Raw genomic sequence first — 24,299 nt, 5'->3', positions numbered from 1 at the left:
TGGCAATTTTTTAAATATACACTTATCATCTCATAGATGACCAGTTCGAATCCCTTAAGAGATTGCAGTTTAGTTTTTAATGTCATTACATTGAACTTGTATATTTCCTCTAATATAGATTGTTCTATATCCAGTGAAACACATCTGCACTTGAATGGAATTAAATATAACTATTTTCTTCTTTCTTTTAAGCCATATATGTATCTTGAGGTTTCAAAACACATTCAATGTTTATATATATTGTTCTGAAAGCACTTTGACACTCGACTACATGAAGATGGTGAAATTATTCCCATTTCCCACTATGGATTTCCCAATTTTAAACTGGACTGAAATTACTCATATGCTTATCATAGAAGGCTGCTAAATGGATATTGCTTATGTGTCAGTGAGTGAGTATAGTTTTATGACAGATTTAGCAATATTCCAGCAATATCATGGCGGGGGACACTAGAAATGGGATTCACACATTGTGCCCATATGGCCTCAACATGACAACGAAGCTTTAACCACAAGGCTACCCCATCTACAAAAAGTGTGTCAGGGTAGACATAATCCTAACTGTATGGGACCTTGCTCGTAATTATTATCAGTCACTGGTTTGTTTGGCCCAGATATTTTTACAGGCTGCCAGATGATATTCACCTCCAAAGGACCACCCCATTCTTTCATATGAACTTAGTTTATCTGGTATGGCCTGGGTGGGTGGTCCTTGATGTCATTTTGGGTGTAAAACTTTATGCTGTATTTATTTAAATGGATACATTTGGAGGTGGCAAACAGTCATGTGTAGAGTGCACTAGTCACAGATCAGACGAAAGTAATGTTGGTTGCAGAGGGTAATTGGATTGGTAACAGTATCCAGCAAGCTTGATGCTTAGAGTTTCTTGGGAATCTGTCGGTTGATTTGGCACAGCACAAGTAGTCATCCGGAATGAGTAACTTTTAAGTACAAGATATGGTGATTCTTTGACGGTTGATCTGTTAAGTGTTTTCAGTGTATGAGAGCGAAATTTTATTTCATGTCAAAAACTTTTTTTCAGAATGTGTTGCTTCTTAAATTAGATTCAAATAATTCAGGAATTGTTGGGGTACCTGTACATTTTGCAGATTTTCTGAAAACTGACAGAGAATGATATATTTTTGTCAAATGAGATATAAATTGTGCTTCAAACTGATCTACTTAATCAACTTTTACAAGACTCACATGTTCCAGTGAAGTATTATTTCAACCTACTGTACTTATTTTTAGCAACTCACCCTTTGGGATGATAGTTAACACGTCTTTATCAAATACAATTCTGTTTGAGGCTGAATTACACTTTCTTCCACTTGGTTAGGAAAACCTAAACAGACTAAAGAATAGAGTATAAAAATACTGAATTCACAGAAACTAGAATTATTAGAAGAAATGTTTGTTTTTGTCTTCCATCCTAGTTTCCAATGGTATATAATATTTTTGCTTCACATCTTGCACAAGTGTTTAGATTCATTTTACATAAAATGTTAAATGTGTTCAATTTAGTGAAATCTAAATCCACATACTGGTGATTGAGACTTGCTGCCAAAACTGAAGGATTTTATTTCTGATTCAAGTTCACTGCTTTTTTTCTTATACTAACATATTAATGATCAAACTTTAGATGTCATCCTTCTCTTATCATTTGTAAAAAATGTTTTATTTACTGTACGTATTTTTGTAAATTTTAAATCAAATTTTACAGCAATAAGATTTAATTCACAGCATGATAAATCACTCTTTTCACAATTGTGTTATCAAAGTCAAAATTCCAAAATTCATGAGGAAAAATAAAAGTTGATAAAGCGACCAATGAAATAATGCGATAATGATGACTGGAAAGTTTCTTTTGACCAATAGAATGCTGCGTAACATCATGCAAAGGAACTTCCGGAACTCTAGCTTGCTTCCGTGTTTAGTAACGATCGAAGTGAAAAGAAAATATGTGTGAAAAATCAAGGAGAGAGAGGTTTATTTCTTGAGACAGCTGGTAGTTATGTCAGTAGACGAGGAGCAAGGCCTTGTCGAAGTTCTCTATGATTATTCCTATGAGGATGACAATGGAACGGTGACTATAGTGACTGGGGAGCAGTATGCGCTCCTCGAGCAAACCAACACAGAATGGTGGCAGGTTAAACGAAGTGACCAGCATGGGGAGACGACTTTTTACGTACCAGCTCAGTACGTGCGGATTATATCCCAGGACGATGCGGGCATTTATTGCAATCAGGATACGTTTGCCGCCAAGGATGTGAACGATAACTCAGGGAGGACCACGCCCCTTGACTATCACAGGGGTTCCCCCAGTATTGAAGTGTCAAATGGGGACAGGCGAGGACTTCTCCCCCTAAATATTGGTGGTGAGGGTCATTCCGTGGAGGTGCAGTATGCTAACCTGGACGATTATCGAGTGGAGGCAGGAATTCGACAACCAGTTAGTGAAACAAAACAGGTGAAGATTGGTTTATAACTTTTCTGTGTCCAGATGTTTACGTTTATCAACATAGTTTTAGATATGTATGGGCTCTGTTTCTGAATATTTCGATTCAAGAAATAAAATCGTCCAGCTAATATGTAGTTAAACGCTTTCATTATAGTCTCTGTTTCTGTATTTGATTAAATATTCTGATAACACTGGTATTGTCATGCCACACAAATAGATTACAAATATGAAAGCTGGCCAGTTACTGTTTCATCATGTTCATGTTTCCATTTTATTTAAATCAAGTATAAACTGTGTATCCAAATACTGACCATCTGACAGTAATGGGATTTGTTTTGAAACTAGTTTGAAGAAACATTATACCAGGGCTCCAGATAATTTTTCAACATCAGGAGTACGTACTCCATATATTTTCAATATTGAGTACTGGAAAACCTTAAGTGTACATTTAGAGTACTGAATGGAAGCTAAAGGAGTATCAGTAATCTTGTGTTTCGTTTCATATATGCACCACAACATTGCTAGTCTTGTGTAAACAGGTCAATAAACAATAAAACAATACTTTTTTTCAGATAAATACGTCTGTAAATGATTCCAAGACCGTACACCATTGCTGTGGTGCGTCTCTGCTACGTTTTCTAAATTATTTCCTACCGTATCGTGCATTTTTTTTATCTGTACATACGCCGATACGGCCCTTATCTGGAGCCCTGATTATGCTCTCTCTTTATATTGAGCAACAGGTGAAAACATGTCACTGAACAACATCAGTGACTTGGTTTCCTGCTCTGGTGTACAGATTGTGTATTACTGGAAATGTGATACAAACTTTCAAGTTAACAAAATAATAATTATCATGATTATATTAAGAAAGGCCTTAAAACTCAACATATCCATCCACATGTTACTTATGTAATTACTATGTTATCCTGCCCACTTCGAAAGAATTGTATTTTCAACAATAATGAAAAAAATTAGCTTAAAAAGACTATATTCTGATTAGGTTCTCATAAGAGCGTGGCTTTCCATAAAGCACATTGTAAGTAATAAGATAACTCACTGTGGTTGATACTACACTGAGTAATGATAACATCGAGGTAATCAAGAATCATTTTATAGAGCAGATTGTTTGAGATAAGTGTTTTAGAGCATATTTCCCTGCTGTGCACTGACTGTGCTGAGTGGTGATATGCATTATAGACAGCTACTGATTAACTCTCAAATGTTTCATGGTGGATGTTCTGTACTTGTCCTATCTGTATTAATAATATTCAAAACAGATATATGCAGGTCAGATACTACTTATAGAATCATGGTGTAGGCCCTATGATAAATGGCACTCATCATGTGTTCGTAACCATGCTAACAGTGTGTTGCCTTTCTAAATCGGCAAGCACTGAATGAGTATGTAAGGTCATGTCATGCTCTGAAATATCATTGGAGTAGGTATGTCATCAATTTTGTGATTGTTTTTTTATTGATATAATTTTTTATGTTTCTGCATGATACAAACTTATGAATGTTTGAAATATTTTAATAATTCACTTACACAAAAATATTAACATTTGTTAATATTTCCATTGTTAGGTTTGAAAATAAAACAATATAAATTCAGGTATAATCCTTTAATGGATCAACGTAATACAGTTACTTTGATTATTTGCTGGTCCAAGCTAGGGCATATTTACCTATACACACATGCTGTTACTAATTTTGATATTTTTCAATATATTATTTTGTTATGATACTTTTGAGTTGGTATAGAAATGACCTGTGAAGATCTGGGTTAGAATTGATCTTCAGTAACCCATGTTTGTTGTAAGAGGTGACTAACAGGATGAGGTGGTGAGACTCGCTGACTTGGTTGACACATGTCATCGTATCCCAGTTGCATATATCAATGCTCATGCTGTTGATCACTGGATTGTCTGGTCCAGACTCGATTATTTACAGACCGCCACCATATAGCTGTAATATTGCTGAGTGTGGCGTAAAACTAAACTCATTCACTGGTATAGAAATGCTGAAATTTCTATTCATGTTAAATGAAACAAATATGACTTCAGTTGCTTCTGACTGACATTTAGTCCCAGAAATAAAGTAGTAAAGTTGAAAGAATATATTTATCAACAAAATAAATCCAAATGGATCCCACAGAGCTGAGACAATCAAGACTTGACAAATCATTCCTGACTTGAGATAATCACTGGTAATACACAGAAAATGTTATTGGGAAAATGCTGTGCTTTCTATTCAGGTATGGGGCGGTGGGGTAGCCTAGTGGTTAAAGCGTTGGCTCATCACGCCAAAGACCCGGGTTCGAATCCCCACATGGGTAAAATTTGTGAAGCCCATTTCTGGTGTCCCCCGCCGTGATGTTGCTGGAATATTGCTAAAAGCGGCGTAAAACCAAACTCAGTCAGTCAGTCTATTCAGGTATAATTTGTACTGTACTGAGAGAATAACTACAGACATTGCCAAATTTCAGTGCAACTTTTAATTTTGAGATAAAAGGTTATCTCAACACTAAAATGTGCTGGAATACGGAACAGATTCGTTATGTAATATGAAACAATTGTTCACAAACAACAAATTTGAAAAGATCAGTTAAGGATACAATTTAAACAGATATTTTCACAAATGTAAGCAAACTGGTTTGACAAAGAAACTGAAACAAAACATTTCAAAGGTAATGGTTTCAGGTTTAAAGGAGACGTTTGGGTTGGTGTCATGTGTGTGAAGGGAATCATTAGTGATGTAATGGAGGTCTTAAGGCTTTTTTACTGAACAGATTAGAAGTTTGTTTCCATAATGTGACTCCTCTCATGAACCATACACATGGCATATATTGGTTATAAAGACATATGGTGTACATTGGTGATTGAGTTCAAAATATATGGTTGACATGCACGCCAGTGTGCACAATCATTTTTAGAACTGACAATCATATCTCAGAACTGACATGAATTGTTATGTGTTTATGCATGTTTATATGTTAAAACTAATGTGCACGCAGGGGCGGTGGGGTAGCCTAGGTGTTAAAGCGTTGGCTCGTCAGGCCGAAGACCCGGGTTCGAATCCCCACATGGGTACAATGTGTGAAGCCCATTTCTGGTGTTCCCCGCCGTGATGTTGCTGGAATATTGCTAAAAGCAGCGTAAAACCAAAGCTCAGTCAGTCAGTCAGTGCACGCAGTAAGTCCTGTGTATATATATCAACATTAACTTCACAGGCTGCATGCCTAATAACATCTTTGAGAGGCATTGTTTATTTAATCCTTAACACATTAACTGTGAACAATATCTCTGATTTCCTCTCTTGCAAAAAATCCTCTTCAAGTCTGTGCTCACTAATATCAGTCAATAGGGAGACGTTAGTCTGCTAATGGGTGAGCCGGATTGTGTTTTTCGTTCATGGGAACAGACACTAAAAATCTGTGTGCTTGACAAATCAAATCCCAAATGGAATCATGGAATAAATGCAGTTATCGTCTGAGGTGATGGAATTGATCGGGGATAGGCTCACCGGCTGGTTGATTGCCTTTTCTCGTACAAACTTGAATGTGGGAATGAAGCTCATTGTATCAATTCCTGGGTTGTCTGGTCAGTACTCAATTATTTACTGATGACTGTCACATTGCTGGATAATGCTGAATGTGTTGTCACACAAATACAACAATATCACATTTCGCTTGACCTGCTTATGTCATCTGAGTTGTCCATGTCAGACTTTCAGTCTCATAACCTGGAAATCTGGCATGATTGTGATGTTGGTGTGGCAATTGCAGAAGAATTGATAATGTTTTTTCTAACTGTATCAAAGAAATAGTATGTGGTACTGTGTACATCTTCGTATATATATATATACCTGATTTAGCATATTGTTTAGAACTTTTGCTCATCACCCTGAAGGCCAGCGTGTCACTCACTCACTCACTCACTCACTTATTCAACTATTGTTTGCTTACCCCCAAAGATTTGGGTTCAGTGAGTGAGTTTAGTTTTACCCCGCTTTTAGCAATATTCCAGCAATATCACGGCGAGGGGGCCACCATAAATGGGCTTCACACATAGTATCCATGTGGGGAATCGAACCCAGGTCTTCTGCAGGCTGAGCGAACGCTACCCCACACGGCTACCCCACCGCCCCAGGGTTCAGTGTTCCCCTCATGGTGGCAGTGTGTGAAATCCTTGTTGTGTGCTGCTGTGGCTGGAATATTGACCGAGGACGGTCATTGTCAACATGTCACTGTACGGACGGGACACTCACGGATTAACCCCTTTCCAGTTGACTGATCAGAGCTAAATAACACAATGAGAAATAAAATGAGAAAAGTCAAATTTATATTTATTCTTCCAGCTACTATGTCTTTGATAATAAGAAATATAAGATAGTAGAAATCAGCACAAAATTAACTGTTGAAATAATTATTTATAAAATGCATTGTAAAATGTCTCTGGCCAAAACAAACATCTTACAGTAAAATATTTTTTTTACAAAAGTTAAAATGGTAAGTGGAATACTTATTATAAATTATAAACAGAATGAGTACTTAATTTGTCATAAAAATTGACAGACTCAGAAGATAAAGAAGATGAAAGTAAATATGTTTTTTGACTGTATATGCTTTAAGACATAAGACTGTGTCTTAATTCCCTAGTCACTGTTGATTGTGTTAGAGTGTTAAGTCAGTCCATCAGCTGATTATCAGCTGTTCCCAATCAGTGCAACAATACAAGTCTATTACACCAGTACTTCAGTGAGACCTTGACAGCTATGCCTCTGGCCAGACGAGTAATCATGGTAATGTATCATGTTGTTATGTAACTCTACCACCAGCAACAGTCTTCAAGTGAAACTGTTATGCATTCATTGTCAGTTGCCGTTTATCAAGTTATGGATGAAATTGTCGCAAGTCTCAAGCCAGCCTGTGATGGTTGTTATTAATGTTGCCCTGAAGGGCGATAGGGGCACATTGTTTTCTCCTCTAGTTATGTCATGTCGGTTTGAGCTTATTTTATTGAGGTGCAGGGATTGCCCTGACGCAATCTGTGTTAAAAATACTCTGGTTAATTTGATAATCTTGGGTCGATTTGACCCAACTGCGAGTCAACCATTTCTTGTGATAATTGTACAGATTTAACTTATGGAATACTTGAATTTATTATGCAATTTGACATGGTATGATTTTCCTTTTGAAGAACTTTATTCAATATCAAGTGCTGACATAGATATAATTGATTCAGGGCTCCAGATAAATTTTCAACATCATGAGTACGTACTCCTTATTTTCTCAAAATAGGAGTACTGGGAAAACGTAAGAGTACATGTAGAGTACAGAATGGAATTTAATGGCGTATCAGTAATCTTGTGTTTCGTTTCATATATGCACCACAACATTGCTAGTCTTGTGTAAACAGGTCAATAAACAATAAAACAATACTTTTACAGATAAATACGTCTGTAAATGATTCTTTGACCGTACACCATTGCTGTGGTGCGTATATGCTACGTTTCCTGAATTATTTCCTACCGTATCGTGCATATGTTTTATCCGTACATACGCCGATACGGCCTTTATCTGGAGCTCTGAGATTAGTAATTGCTTCTGAATCAGTGAAGTAATTTTCTTCATGAATTTTATTTTACAGAATGACCCATTATTATATGCATATGACTTCCATAAATCACTAAAATCAGAGAGTGATTCAAGATGACTCCCCCACATTCAGGAGTCCAGGGCAATGCCTGAAGGTGAACTGGATGGCTCAATCACAGAGACATCAAACTCATTGTACAGAGTTGCATCCCAGCACCATACAAGAAATCTGGGATCTTTGGGTTGAATTGTTGTTGTTTTTCGTGACAATTTTCCTATAAGTGGCAGCACCATACCCATGTTTATGGGTTTTCTTGCATTTACCGAAATGTAACATCTAACACCTGACTTTACTGTGACACACGGTTACATATCACATGAAGTTGAGCAGCACTGGATTAGTTAGGTGGGTGATTCCAGTAAGTTTGTTCGGCATTGGTCGTACTCCACACCAATCTTCACCAATCATGGAATGATATTTTCACAAGTATGGTTTGATGTGTATTTTATGTAGCATGTGATTATTCTTCCTTCTTGAACATTCTTAATGCAAAGTATGATTTATGGACAAATCTTTGGGATTCTGAAAGTGAAAGGGGTATTGGAAACTGCTGGTAATAATAAAATATTTTGGTTGTTGTAATTTACAGCTCCTTAGGTCACCGAGATTCTATTTGCACAGTTTAAAGGTGGATTAAAAGCAATAATGATAATTTTCATATCAATTCATTAAATGCAGTATCAAGATAAATCTAAATGTAAATGCACAAAATATTTATGGAAAATCACAAATTTGGTAAAAGAGATTTATCTCTAATTTTTCTGCTGGGAGCACTTAGTGTGAAATCCCAGATAATCCTGTTTGGGAGCAAGATGGCTACCAAGGATAGATGGCTGAGACCAGTTTATGAAATAATGCTGTAATTCTGTCGATCTCTGTCTTATTGGCCTAATTCAGCATGCTCTTTTCACCCTCTGTAAATTCAAGGTGAAGGGGTAGCCTGCAGGTTAAAGTTGACGACCTGGGTTTGATTCCCCACAATTGTGTACAATGTGTGAAGCCCATTTCTGGTGTCCCCTGTGACTTTGCTGGAATATTGCTAAAAGCAGCGTTAAAAACTATACTCACTCACTGTATACTCAATGAACCACAATTTCTGATTACATTGAATACACCTATGTAAATTATACAGAATCTTAAACAGGTAAAAACATAAATAAAGTTCCATCAAGGAGAAAGATCTTGACAACAAACAGTCAAAACCAGTAGGTTGTATTTGAATGAGAATGTAATGAAAGGTTTTTTATGTTTTTAGAATGGGTTTGGTGTAAAGGTTCATTCAAAGTTCAAAGGTTAAAACAATTGAAAAAATATGTCCTGGTCTAACTTTATAAAGCATTGTTCTATACGAGCCTTGTATTTATAGTCATGCAGAGATAATGGACACCATCTTTAATAACATGGTGGTTTTGTCACTAGGTTCATGCACCTAACACTCGCTTAAGTTTTGGGCTTCAGTTAGTCTTTCACAGTCCCTGAATCACATTAATTACCCTTCAGCCTAGCCCTCTAGAAGCAAGTCTAGATTCCCTAAGGTTCAGGTTCTGAATTTCCTATCTGTCTGGGGCTCCTTTTCAGTTTAAATGGGTTTACTTGTTACTATGAAAATTATATATTCAGAGACTAAGCGTGAGTCTGGGCTTCAGTATAATCAATGATAGTAAGTGGGGTATAAGTAGTGGACGGCTTCATTTTATCTTCTTCAGTGTGTTCGCAATGTCCAAATCCATCATCACGTTGTCCCGTTAGCCAATAGCCTGCAGCAAGGCAGTGCTAATCTCTGTATGACCTGTAAGTTTAAAAAGGTTATTTATTGCGTCTGTAGTAGATTGGATCAGCTGTTTGAAGTTCAGGGAACAAAAATACACAGATCTATGTTGATGGCAAGTGCTGTATCCATCCCCATTAACATTCTTGATGAAATCTGTTGAGTGGAACAGCCATTAATGAAGGGGCGAGACAAAGCTTTGAACCCGAGGATGATAAGTTATCATCTGTAAACATGATATCATGTCAAGTCTTTGTAGTCCGTTGTAGGTAGATAGTTTGTATAAAGAGATGTTTCATTACTCAACAAATACTGGTGTTGCAAGATCTTGTAGAGATAAAATATACATTCAGTTTGCTGAACAGTTTTAGCTTCCAATTAAATTTTCAAAAATACATTGTTCAAGGTTTTCACCGGAAGCAAAATAATTTGCACTTGAGATGCAAAAAGATATGGCCATTTAGATAATTAAAACCTTTTCATTTGCTGTCATGGAGATAGGGATTAAAAAACCAACAGCCCAACTTCTGGGGCTAAAGTGTTTTTAGTTAGGGGGCCAGTGGGGTAGCCTAGTGGTTAATGCGTTTGCTCATCATTCTGAAGACCCGGGTTCGAATCCCCACATGGGTACAATGTCTGAAGCCCATTTCTGGTGTCACCCACCATGATATTGCTGGAATATTGCTAAAAGCGGCGTAAAACTAAACTTGCTCACTCATTTTAGTTCGGGCAAGCAATATTTGCTGTTCCTGTTTGTTTGTGGATGAGTGCTTGAACACACAAGTTGCTCCTTTTTGATTGTGGATAGATCAGTGCATCTATCTGGCTTAATGTTTTTAATCTGTTTGATTTACTATGTTCAAAAGTTTCTTCCATTGTTTAGATAAACATTTGCATGGAACTATCGGCATATTGCACCAACTCACCATATTTACAGCAGCTGCAATCAGATGGCCGCTATTAAACCCTGAAAACAAGTTGTCGCAGATTACATACATATATTGTAAATATCAATGTAATTCGAATTCACTCAAATGTCAAAGTTGTTGTCATTTGTCTATCATAATTCAGACATTTTCAAGATCAAAATAGCAACACTGTGGGATACCTTAATGTTACGATCACAGATTAGTGATCTCAAAATGTCCCATCTATAAAAAAATAACTGATAAAATAACAAAGTGCTGCATTTATTATTATATGTATGTTTTAATAAATTCAAGCTAAGGGCGATACCGGTGTAAGAATCTACACCCAAACATCGCTCTATGCAATAAACAAGCTGTTATCCATAAAGTTATTATTATATGTACGTTGTAATATATCCAAGCTAAGGGTGATACCGGTGTAAGAATCTACACCCAAACATCGCTCTATGCAATAAACAAGCTGTTATCCATAAAGTTGTATGCCTCATGATTGATTCACCAACCTCCAAGATTGATTCACCAACCTCCAAGATGCTGATCAAACAATTCTTGTACATTTTAAATAAATAATGTGAAAGCAGCTTCTAACAATACATCATGTAGTGAAATAATAGCTATATATAGATGTATTTTATATTGGGTAAATTGTTACTTCATCATTAATCCACATTGCTTGTTCTGGTCTATTTTATCATGAGACAGTTACACCCAATAATCTTCATATCTGGGGGCGGTGGGGTAGCCTTGTGGTTAAAGCATCCGCTCGTCACGCCAAAGACCCGGGTTCGAATCCCTACATGGGTACAATGTGTGAAGCCCATTTCTGGTGTCCTCCGCCGTGATATTGCTGGAATATTGCTAAAAGCGGCGTAAAGCCAAACTCACTCACTCACTCACTCTTCATATCTGTGTATGACGAGTTATCTTCCACATATGATTCTTTGCAAAATAGACCTGTCATTCAGGGTGTCACTCGTGAGAGATTGTTTTCCAAAACGGATATTGTAAAGACATCCAATGGATACAGTCACCCAGGCAGATCTCCACACTGTTCCACAATCACGTCACAACTATCTGAATTACATGGTACAATGCTGAAATTAGTTCTTGTATGTATATTTCCCCTTCCCCATCCCCTGTCCACATCCAGACTCCTCCCCACCCTCATCCCTATCTGTCCGAGATTGCTTTAACATGACCCAAGCAATCATATACAGGAAGAAAACTTCATATCAATGTAAACTCATTGCTTTAACAGACCAGTTTATCTGTAATAAATGTAATTGTATCTGGGTTTTATCTGTAGGTGTGTGTTGTGTAAATTGTAATGGGTAATCTAGCCTGTCTCACAGTCCTTAAACTGTATTATTTCCCCATTCGCCCAGCCCTTTCTGCAATATAGAGCCCAAGGTGAAGCAAGTCTAGATGAATCTTCTCCTGAATCTCACTGGGTCTCCTTCTCAATTTGATAGGTCTTGTTTGTTCCTTTCAAAATATATATATTACGAGACTGTGTTAGTCTATGGGAACTCTTGTTGCTTGGCTTGTTCCTGATTTAGATTATCAGTGAAAAACATAAAACAATAAAGATGTCAGACCAGGCTACACCCGATATCGTTCAACTTACTCAGAAGTGTCTGAAATTTCACGATGGTCAACTTGACTTTGTCATGCTAAGTAGACTTCACCATATATATTGTAATAGGGTGGGTGAAAAATGTTTTCTGTCTTAATTAGGCCAGACCAAATTGATTACTAATTTTATGGGAATATGCTTGAAACCTTTAGTGCAAGAGGGTGAGTAATTGAGTGAGTTTTACGCCACACTCGACAGTGTTCCAGCTATATGGCGTCGGTCTGTAAATACATTGGTATGGACCAGACAGTCCAGTGATCAATAGCATGAGCATCGATCAACGCAATTGTGATACGATGACATGTGTCAACCAAGTCAGTCAGGCCACCTGATCCCGTTAGTCGCCTCTTATTACAAGCATGGGCTACTTAAGATCAATTCTAACCCGGATCTTCACGGGTCTGCTCAGGAGAAACAGGGAAAAATTATCAAAGATTCTTAACACTTAAATTCTGAAGTGTTATACATCAAATTGATGTCTGTAATGTGTATATTGTTCATCAGTAGAAAATATTTGATGTTTTGTGTTTTCGATTTGAATCTGGATACATTTAAGAAGTAATAGGTCAGCGGATAATCCAACCCTAAACAGATATATAATGGAAAGAAATATAATCTGGAAAGCACTATTTTTATTCATTTAAAGGCAGAGCTTGCTTGTTCACAGCAGTGATGATGTGTATGCCAGTTGTCCTCACTGAGCCGTACAACAAGAAGTTATTCCATGGTTTTCACATTGCTGAAGGACCGATGTGCTGACATTTAACCCTATCAGATTACTTGGTGCAACGTAATTACCATGGTAACCTCTGACCCACAGAACTTAATTACATTGTTAATATTCAACCAGTTATACAGCTCTTTATTCCAGTCGGATGGCTGTATCAGCAACCACGTGGTCACCAGACGCCTTTGGGCAACATCTGAACTTTAAAATTACAGCCATGTTTTGGTTATGTGAAATACTGTAGTTTCGGAACATGTTGAAAGTCACCTGATGTTTATTACCATGGTTACATGAAAATCAGGTTGGGTGACCTATCATGGACCTGTTGTAGATCGTAAAACACCATCTGCAGCAAAGAGCTTGAACGTCATCGAGTAGAAAATGTTAGCGAGAGTTCCACCAAGATGATGTTTTCAATCAGTTTCGATCCTCACAACACTAATGGCTGTGTGTAATTTCCTGTGGCTTGTTCCATCCAAAGGCTGACGGTTATGATCACTTTTACGCTTGCATCACATCGACTTTGTAGAATGTGTTGCAGTGAGAACAGATGGCTGCTAGAATTGGGATATTATTGATTCTGTTGACGTCCCACTCGCTGGCGATAAACAAAACCTGTAAAGGCCGTGTTTTCAACATGTTCAACAGCTTTCCTTGCAGGGTACCAAGTTTATATGCTTTCAGTGGAATGTCTAATATTTACCTAGCACTTCACCAGATTATTTTGTAGTGTGTCTCATATTTTTCAACAAAGAATAGCTTATAAAACATCCTGTTCTGTAAATAAAATAAACAGTCCTTTCAAAGCCTCACTTTTTGACTTATGTCCTTGAAGCTCTCATTGTTTTTCCGGAGCTGACTTTTTGACTAAGGTCTTCTTAGATCGATAGTTATGTTGATCAAATGTGTTGTGCGTACCCATGTTTTGAAATTAGCTTATCCATTCCTCATTACTGTCCAATCAACAACACCCCCAATCAACTGTAACCAATGGGGAACATTCCTGGAGTTGCGCCCCCTTGCCTGCTTGGAGCTCTGCGGGAGTTACGAACCAACAGTAGCTGTCACTCTGATACTGGCCTGCCTATCGGCCAAGCCTAAACTAAATCGACATTAAACCTACTTTTTACTCTGTGATTCTTATATTACGAATTACGGAAGCTGGAAGTTGCCCTGACTAAAGACTGTGCTCAAAGCGAGAAGAACTAGTGTGTCTGGACGAAAAATAAAGCTAATAGAACGGTACTGCAGTTATTGATAATATTTCTCGGAATTTCTTACTGTGCAGTTGCCTCGTAAATTCGTGAAACCATTTACTCAGCCATCTATTGGCAAAGCGGTAAAGGGAGATAACTGAGGAATGTTCCCCGTTAGAATTGTGATAACAGCTTACACATTAACAATTGGTTGATGTTACTGTTGACTTGAGATGACTGTAGTTTACTGTCTGATGCAATATCCCATATACATGATGTTGGTCTATTAATGATTAATTCTGGACCGGACAATCAAGTGATCCTGACACGCTTGTACTCTTCCAGACAATGCCATTTCCTTAGTGCCAGCGAACTGAGATACCATGTCACAGTTTAAGATGAATACCCCACTGAGACACAGTATACCTACTCTGCCCACACCGTTTATTGTTTATCATGTTAATATGAAGCAGGGTGGTGGGGTAGCCTAGAGGTTTAAGCGTTCACGCGTCACGCTGAAGACCCTCTACATGGGTACAATGTGTGAAGCCAATTTCTGGTGTCCCCCGTCGTTATATTGCTGGAATATTGCTAAAAGCGGTGTAAAAAAACCTCACTCACTCACTTATATCAAGCACCAGACAGGGCAACAACAAGTACCATGTTTTAGCATCATAAGGTACTGTGCAGCTGGGATTACCCCACAAACTTTCAGCCCACTGGCCAGACTCTGTATCCACTACACCACAGAGGCGACCTACCAGCTCTTGATTAGATTTGGAAGTTGCAGACTTGTATTTATACAGTAACTGAAAATTTCCGATAGGAACATTTGACCTTCTCAGAATGAGTCTCTGATAACCATCAACAGGTTTGAAAGACCTGTAAAACCAGTATCCTCAATCCGGGGTATATTTGCTAGCTGTTTGCCCAACAAAATGAAGGTAGCTTTTGGGATATTTTGAAAAACTAACAAGGAAACACTGGTAACTGATGTTTGAGATAACAGATGAATGAAATGTCATGCCATTGAACCTGTCGAATAGGCTGATGAAATCCATGATAGCCCCCTAACAATTGGAGTATTGCCTTGGAGAACAATGTTGCTTGTCAATGACATTGACTGTGATATGAGCTGTGTGTGTATAGCAACAAGGAACACGGAGGAAGATAATGTTGGTGTATGATTTCACGCTCGACTAATGAAAGTTACATACACAGGCTTGTGTTACACTTTATAATCATGATATCCCTGTCTGTGGTTGAATGTGTTGACACTCGTGTGAGATAAGATGGTAAAGTATTTTCCCTCATCAAATTTGTGTCTGCATGTGAAAGTGTCGTGAATGATATCAATTTTATGGTATCATTTACATAGGTGAAATTATATTACCACATGCTACAATTTTGATTTGTCACATAATTTATCAACATTTTCTCTGTTCATACAAACCTGAAGGGTTCTTCTCACTATATATTAAGCGTCTCTTGTTTTCCTGGAATAACCGCATTTGAGGTTTTTGTTTGCTCTCAGGTTTTACTTTTTGTAAGTAAGACCTCTTCCCAGGTTTTACTTTTTGTAAGTAAGACCTCTTCCCAGGTTTTACTTTTTGTAAGTAAGACCTCTTCCCAGGTTTTACTTTTTGTAAGTAAGACCTCTTCCCAGGTTTTACTTTTTGTAAGTAAGACCTCTTCCCAGGTTTTACTTTTGTAAGTAAGACCTCTTCCCAGGTTTTATTTTTTCCTAACTCTATATGAACATCAACATTCAAATGATATATGAAGGTTTGAAATCAGTTGAAAAATATAGTTCAAGATCAATTTCAAAGTGCAAATGTTTCCCCAAGCAGGATTAGAACCACATCTATCGGGTTAATAAGCATACGCTCTACCTCATGGCCTCCGAGTCGTCGAAGACGTTGGGGTTGAATTATCTATTCATAGTTGCTGTAATTAAATTGATTTTACTTGCGCTTCAGTTATTGTTATGTAGCTTCCTTAAATGATCATCTACATTATAATTATCTATCATTGACGGTTTATATGTTAGGGAAAACACTTCCCCGAGGTTTTGGTAGAGCTTTCCCACCTCCCTCAGGTTTTGCATTCTCTACCAAAACCTCGGGGGAGTGTTTTCTCCTATACATACAGGCCCAGGACGACTTTAACATTCACAAAGGGACATGCTTCATAAAATAATACACAGTGAGTTGTTTCTTTTCACCATGTTCAGAGATTGAGTGGTGAACCTAGTCCAAATAGTGAAGAAACTAAAAAACATTGACAATAATTACCTGGCAATCGGGGCGTTTGGGTAGCCTAGAGGTTAAAGTGTTCACTCGTCACACGGAAGATCTGGGTTCGATTCCACACATGGGTACAATGTGTTAAGTCCATTTCAGGTGTCCCCCAACGTGATACTGCAGGAATATTGCTTAAAGTAACGTAAAGCAATACTCACTCACTCACTCACTCACTCACTCACTCACTCACTCACTCACTCACTCACTCACTCACTCACTCACTCACTCACTCACTCACTCACTCACTCACTCACTCACTCACTCACTCACCTGGCAGTCACATGACCCTTTCATATTTCTTAACAAATGAGTGATATCTCCACAAAAGCACAGACTGTCTAAAAACATTGGTTTTGGTCAGGGTGTTGAAAAGATTACTTACAGTGTGGTCTGGAAGTTGGTCTAGCTTCATTATCAGAACACGGTGCTTAACACAAGGAATATGGTAATTCAACGCATGCATTGATTGATGGAGATACAGTAGTCTGTCTCACAGTCCCTGAACCACATTATTTTCCCTACTGCCAAGCCCTATCTGCAGTGCTAAAGCCCTAAATAAAGCAAGTCTAGATTTCCCCAGGTTCAGGATCTCTGGTCTCCCTGGGGCTCCTTTTCAATTTAAATTGGCTTGTTTGTTACTATCAAAATTATATATATTCAGAGACTAAGCATTAGTCTAGAGATACAGGAGCCCTCATCTTAAGTGGCATGGTTTATGGGGATGCACCATTGATCCGCGCTGCCTATCGTTGATGAAATTGCTGGTATGGATCACATTGTGTGTGAATTTAGCCTGCATTCCTCAGTGTAGCACTGTCCACATGGTGTGGTTATAGAGCCATATGTGTGGAGAGTGGGATGATGGTGGTTCAATTTTCTGGCCACATCGAAGAGAAAAAAAATAATGGTGTAACTTCTTGTTTTCCTTCCTGTCGTTAAAGGGATAAAACATGGACAGGGTCTGAGACAGCGTCGTGTATCTGAGTGGGGTGTCCATGTTGCACTAGAGTATGGTATCTTGGTAGGCTAGTGAGTAAGTGAGTGAGTGAGTTTGGTTTTCAGCACTCAGCAATATTCCAGCTATATGGCAGCGGTCTGTAAATAATCGAGTCTGGACCAGACAATCCAGTGATCAACAGCATAAGCATCGATCTATGCAATTGAGATACAATGACATGTGTCAACCAAGTATCGAGCCTGACCACCCAATCTTGGGAGTCTAGTACTCTGTAACAGTGTAACTTTAAGTTTGGACAAATACACGCACCTTATTTCGCCTCACTAAAGCCTGTCAGTCAGGCATAGAAAGACAACAAGCCGGTAAAATATGAAATAGTGTTAGAGGTGTTTTGGTGGTATGTAGAATTTCAGACCTCTAGGCTGGGAAGGGTTGGTTGATAAAATCTATAAACTGGTGAACCGACAGGCTTAACATGGAGGTGGTGTGTGGCATGTTTGACTATGTCATTCCTTTTTAGTGTTGGATGGTGTTCTTAATATCAACCATCAGATTAGCAGGAATAGTAGTGGTTATGCCTGTCAAGAGATAACAACACAGACCTTGCAATATAACAATTATTTTTTTATAATCTGATTACTAACTACTGTCCTGTTAACTGAAGAATTTGTCACATATGATATATTTATTTTTTCAGCATGAACCCATCGAATATGCTAACCTGCCATTGGCTGGAGAGGGAGATAACTCTGTTCCCTCACTGCCAGCAGAAGGAGACTCCGGTCGGAGGCTAGTTGATTATCTCCCCTGGTATATCTACAATGAGCATGGACCAGGAAGACCCTATTATATCAATGTAGACACAGGCGAGAGGGCCTTCAAACCCCCTAGGCATAAAAATCAGGTATGATTATGAGTTAATCTCTGTTTTTCACTGAAGCTCACTGCTTCACAATGTATGTCTCCCATGGAGTTTTGGGGACAAGAAACGGTCCCAAGTTGTTCATGTTTGTCGTCCTTGATAGTCCTCTGTATTTGATCCCCATAGTTTCACAATAAACTCCCTGGACCCAATGACCACTGTAAAACTGTTTGGGACATGGTGTCACCAACTCCATACCTCTAATCACTGACGGTGGGGTGGCCTAGTGGTTAAAGCGTTCTTTCGTCATGCCAAAGACCAGGGTTTGATTCCCCACATGGGTAGAATGTGTGAGGCCCATTTCTGGTGTACCCCACTGTGTTATTGCAGGAATGTTAAAGTGGCGTAAAACTAAACTCACTCACTATCACGGACTTACCACAGAAGTTCTACAACAAAGCTGAAGACATATAAGTGATTATTTAGGAGGAAAAGGTGTTTTTCAGCCTCTTTCATTTTGAAACATTACTCCTCAGAAGGAACTTATATCATGGCTTCTTTCAATAAAAAAGGCATGGTTTAAGTTCATTTCAAAGCTATGGTGACAAGTCTCAGAAATGGTCTCCAGTGCATACTGGCCTCCCAGTGAGTTGAAGCACAAGAAATGTCCCAACTGCCCCATGCTTGTCACCAAAGGGATGCCAGACCAAGAAGACCAAGTTTGCCATGAAGAACTACCAAGGTTTCTTCTCAAGATAAGGATGCTTCCGCAGAACAATTATGGTTGGACCAGAGTTTGGTGCTAAAAAGGTACTGAGATCAGACCAAGGGTTGCTTCTGAAGAAATACTGAGATCAGACCAAGGGATGCTTCTGAAGAAGTACTGAAATCAGACCAAGGGATGCTTCTGAAGAAGTACTGAGATCTGACCAAGGGTTGCTTCTGAAGAAGTACTGAGATCAGACCAAGGGATGCTTCTTAAGAAGTACTGAGATCAGACCAAGGGTTGCTTCTGAAGAAGTACTGAGATCAGACCAAGAGATGCTTCTGAAGAAGTACTGAGATCAGACCAAGGGATGCTTCTTAAGAAGTACTGATATCAGGTTCTGAAACCAGACCATTGGTTGCTTCTGAAGAAGTATGATATCCGACCAACTGTTGCTTGTGAAGAAGTAGGTGTAAGGGCTACCTCTAAAGAATTGAATGTAAGATCATGCTGAAAGATTGTGTAAATTATAACTATGATAGGATTAGCTGCATAGTAAACCATTTCATATGAAATCTGTTTCAGTTTACTGAATTAGTTTCTTTTTCTTACAGAAAATTGCGGAGAAACTGTCACCAACTTTACCAAAGGTGAACTTTGACCTAACTGGGAGCATATTTCCAAGAGACTCGGAGTATGATGAAGTGAAAGATGATGGGAAGGTTTTTCACGTCCACAAAAAGACAAAAGACAAGGTCAGCAAGGATGCAATTAATTTAGGCGGCAACATTCAAAAGTATATTTTGTTTTTTCATTTTATTTTAATTTTTTTTTATAATTGATGCTGTTGATTTAAAAACAACATATTTTATTGTTTATTTTATTTTTGATGTTTAGTTTAATTTGCTTTACTGTATTTTGTTTCCATAGAGATATAGAGGCAGCAGCTTAGTAAGTTTTTAGTTTGAATATGTTTGGTAAATTTTGAGCAGTGAGAATAATTTTGCTGTTATAAAGAAGGAAAACTGATTATTCAAATAAGGTCTCTCATAGCTTTTTATTCTTGCATATTTTTGTTTATTCTTATTGCTTTTGTTTCTTACCTTGCTTTTAAATATGATCAAAGTAAACAGACTGTCAGAAAGATGAAACACATGTCAATAATGCCAAGGCAATTTCTAAAGCCAATGCCTAAAGCTATTTAGTTACCGGATAACATTTTTGTACCTACAAGAACATTTTAGTTTTGGAATTCATCTAAGAGATATATATTAAGAATTTCTAGACAACAGGGTTTGAAATGTAAGTCAATGTAAGGATATGATTTGTATTCCATGTTCTTTTTCAACTTGATACAAATTGTAGAAATAGAAGAGTAATGAGAGAAGAATCAACCCTGTTCATGCCAGATAATTTACTGACCTCAGTGGCCATATTTGTTTTTGTGACTTTGTTTTGTTTTGTTTCCATGGTTTCTTGTATTATTTGGGGGTTTTTAGCAGCAAGTGGTTTTGCTTTGTTGTTCTGTTTGTAGCTGATTGTGTTCTTTCAGTATGAGAAGATTAGGAACGAGTCTGGGGATGAATTTTTCTGCCATGTCAAAACAGGAGAGACATTCTGGCAGCTACCTTCAGAACACAGTGTATGTTTCACTGCTTTACATGTGTACTTTATGGGAGGGTAGTAGGGATACAGCTGACTGGTGGGGGTGGGGTGTCACAGACAGCTGACTGGTGGGGTGGGGTGTCGCAGACAGCTGACTGGTGGGGGTGTCACAGACAGCTGACTGGTGGGGGTGGGGTGTCACAGACAGCTGACTGGTGGGGGTGGGGTGTCTTGAGACAGCTGACTGGTGGGGTATCACAGACACCTGACTGGTGGGGGTGGGGTGTCACAGACAGCTTACTGGTGGGGGTGGGGTGTTGCAGACAGCTGACTGGTGGGGTATCACAGACAGCTGACTGGTGGGGTGTCACACAGCTGACTTCTGGGGTGGGGTGTCACACAGCTGACTGGTGGGGGTGGGGTGTCGTAGACAGCTGACTGCTGGGGATTGGGTGTCACAGACAGCTGACTGCTGGGATGTTACAGATTGCAGACTACATGTGCACTTTCTGGGAGGTAGTAGGGATACAGCTGACTGCTGGGGATGGGGTGTCACAGACAGCTGACTGCTGGGGGTGGGGTGTCACAGAGAGCTGACGATTGGTGGTGGGGTCTCACAGACAGGGATTTCAGTGTCACAGATTGCAGACTCTTGGTGGTGGGATGTCACAGACAGCTGACTATTGGTTGTGGGGTATCACAGAATGCTGATTATTGGGGATGGGGTGTCACACAGACAGAGAACTTTCATGGTCACTATTCCCTTCAATATGGATCAATACTTGAAGCACCAACTCACTGCTGTACCTACTTCAAGCCTGATTGCCCTGCTGTGACATAATTGTTCTCTGCTGTATTGCTGGAAGCACCTGTCACTATGAGCTTTCCACTTTTGATTTTCCTCTAACTCTTTTTTTTTACCATTCAAGAATTGTTTGCACATGTGTGAATGGCATTACTAGCAGATGCGTCTCTTGCTGTGACCTGCTTTCTGGAAGGGTGTTCGGAAGACGGGAAATATTTCTATCATAAATGCTCGATTTAATTACATAAAAAAAAAAAAAGTCACAACTAGACAACCCTATGGAAATATTCTTGGAATCTGTACATACCGAGTATTGCACAAGCCTATATTTTATTTTGACTATTTTGACACTAGGAGAAGTTTGTAAATCATTAACTGACAAGTGAGTGGCCTTAGTTTCTTGAATATGAATGCTAATTACTGAATAGATACAGACAGCTGATTATGATGAAGTGAGTAAACAAGTGACTGTTGAGATTTGTGAACATGGTGAACAACTGATCATGTCGGGATTAGGAAACAATGAATCATTTTGAGATGTGTAAACAACTGATTGTTTTGAGATAGCTGATCATTTTGGGATAAACAAACAATTGATTATTTTGAGATAAGTAAATAACTGATCATTTCAAGATAAGTAAACAATGGATCTTTGCATGATAAGTAAACATGTGATTCATTAATTTTATGGGCACAAATTTCCAAGAAATTGGTAGCAGGATGACTTTAACTCACAGGACAAGGATGTATTTTTGTACAACAATTGAACACTGACATTCTTCGATGTGGCCAGGATATCCTCCTACAGCAGCAGAAAGGGCATTGTGAACAAGACATATTTAGTATTGCTACTACACTATCCCGATAATTTTCAAAACATTTTTCCTATTTTCTGTAAACTTAACTTTGTATAATTAACAAACATTGTGAGTGTGTTCATCCCCTGAAGCTGAAGATGTTCTTGTGTGCAGATTCTGAATTAATTCAACTGCTCTGTTTTCATTCACAGATAAAGGGATCTTTGTTTTTGTTAATAAGGAAGCTAGCACAAGAAAACGAAGAACTTGTTTAGCGATAGATATATATTTGATATAATATATATGTGTTTAGGTTATAAAAATTCATTGAAAGATTTAATTAAATGCTCTGTGTATTAGGGGTTTTCTCACAACAGGCAGGTGGTAGCGGGAAATATAGGGTCAATTAAGTGATGATAAATGTGTATATTAACATGGAGTGTTTTTGTCTCAGTATCATTCCAAATTGTATAATTACTCGACAAAATGACAGTTTCAACTGTCAATTCCACTGTAACAAAGAGAATTTCCTAACTTTTCACCAGAATAATTACTCTAATAATCTTATGTGTTATTTAAAGGGGAAATGAGGGGTGTTGGGGTAGCCCAGTGGTTAAAGAGTTTTCTCATCATGCCGAAGACCCGGGTTCAATTCCCCACATGGGCACAGTGTGTGAAGCCCATTTCTGGTGTCCTCCTGCCGTGATGTTGTTGGAATATTGCTAAAAGTGGTGTAAAACTAACCTCAATCAATCAATAAAGGGGAAATGCTTATCTGTTGGAACTTTGCCAGAAACCTACGATTTGGTTTTCAATTCCTGGCTTACTAAAGTGGTAAACGTCCTGAGACAGTATCACTTTGGGCTCTACTGCCACATTAAAATGAAACATTGCGATATAACTGGAATGCTGATAAGATTGTGTGTTAAACCCAAATCTCTCACTCCCTCTAATTGTTACTATATTTGCCACCACAACCGATGTTAACTCATTAGACAAGTAGTTTCTATTCAGTGTTTGAAGTAGCTGTGGTTCTCTACCTACATTGATGCATTTCTCCTTGTCAGACTGATCAGTGATCATTCTCCAAGCCCAGTACACAATTTAGGATATTTGACGATAAATCTGAATTTAAAGTTAAACCTATATGCTTTCCTGTTTTATATGTGGGACATTTGATGAATGTCTGGAGTGTGTATTAAGAGCTTGAAAGAATTGTGAATAAATTATACTCTGCCACATTTGATGCTTTTTTTCCACACATTGAGCTCTCCTGCTTTTAGCAATAGAGCACTGCATTTTCTAACCTTTTTCTCATTTTAAGGATATATTAAGATTTATGTCTTCAGTAATCATCAGCTATAGGGAGAAATAGTTCCATGTCTTATAAAACTAAATGATCTTTAAACTAAATGTTATGACTGTGGATGGTAAAGAAAGCATGTTAACTAATGATAGTTTGTGTAGTGTTACGATGTTGTACAGTACAGGTCTGTGTAATGTATTTGTGTAATACATCTAGAGAAGTAATATGGAATAAATGAATGTCCTCTGACTTGGGAACAAGACTTTTTCAGTGCTGCTCTTTGTTTCAGTTACGAGTTCATAATGGCGAAACAGTGGACGAGAATCGGAACCGACAGATGAGCCAATCAATGAGGATATCGAAGGCTAAGTCGCTGTGCGAGGGTATGGACTTCATGAAGGGAGCCAACTTCGCTGCCAAGTCTTCCACGCTACCACCAAGCTTTTCCTACACAAACAGTTTATCGGTAATGTCATATTCCACTTACCATGGTACCAACAGATTAAACTGTAGCTTCCAGATTGAATGAATGATTTTCTATGAATGATGACCAAGTGGATGGAATGATTGGTGGTGATT

The 24,299-nt window shown here is 38.3% G+C and overlaps 1 protein-coding gene across 5 annotated transcripts in view; it reads left to right on the top strand.

The window, feature by feature from the left end:
• The first annotated feature begins 1,915 nt into the window (after positions 1 to 1,915).
• The window catches only part of LOC124288010 (rho GTPase-activating protein 15-like), a 44,834-nt gene continuing 22,450 nt past the window's right edge, over positions 1,916 to 24,299 (top strand). For 4 of the 5 annotated variants that reach the window (XM_046724529.1, XM_046724526.1, XM_046724525.1 and 1 more), the window contains exons 1-5: positions 1,916 to 2,471; positions 18,337 to 18,543; positions 19,822 to 19,962; positions 20,760 to 20,849; positions 24,010 to 24,186. In XM_046724529.1, coding sequence (XP_046580485.1) covers positions 2,016 to 2,471; positions 18,337 to 18,543; positions 19,822 to 19,962; positions 20,760 to 20,849; positions 24,010 to 24,186 — 1,071 coding nt within the window. In that variant the 5' untranslated portion in view covers positions 1,916 to 2,015. The remainder of the gene's footprint in view (positions 2,472 to 18,336; positions 18,544 to 19,821; positions 19,963 to 20,759; positions 20,850 to 24,009; positions 24,187 to 24,299) is intronic. The other variant, XM_046724527.1, reaches the window with a different exon arrangement.

This window comes from Haliotis rubra, unplaced genomic scaffold, assembly GCF_003918875.1.
Source record: "Haliotis rubra isolate DU_JTF1 unplaced genomic scaffold, ASM391887v1 Scf41, whole genome shotgun sequence".
In the NCBI taxonomy this organism is placed as follows: domain Eukaryota; kingdom Metazoa; phylum Mollusca; class Gastropoda; order Lepetellida; family Haliotidae; genus Haliotis; species Haliotis rubra.
The sequence above is the reverse complement of the archived record's forward strand: the minus strand, read 5'-3'. Positions and strand labels throughout refer to the sequence as shown.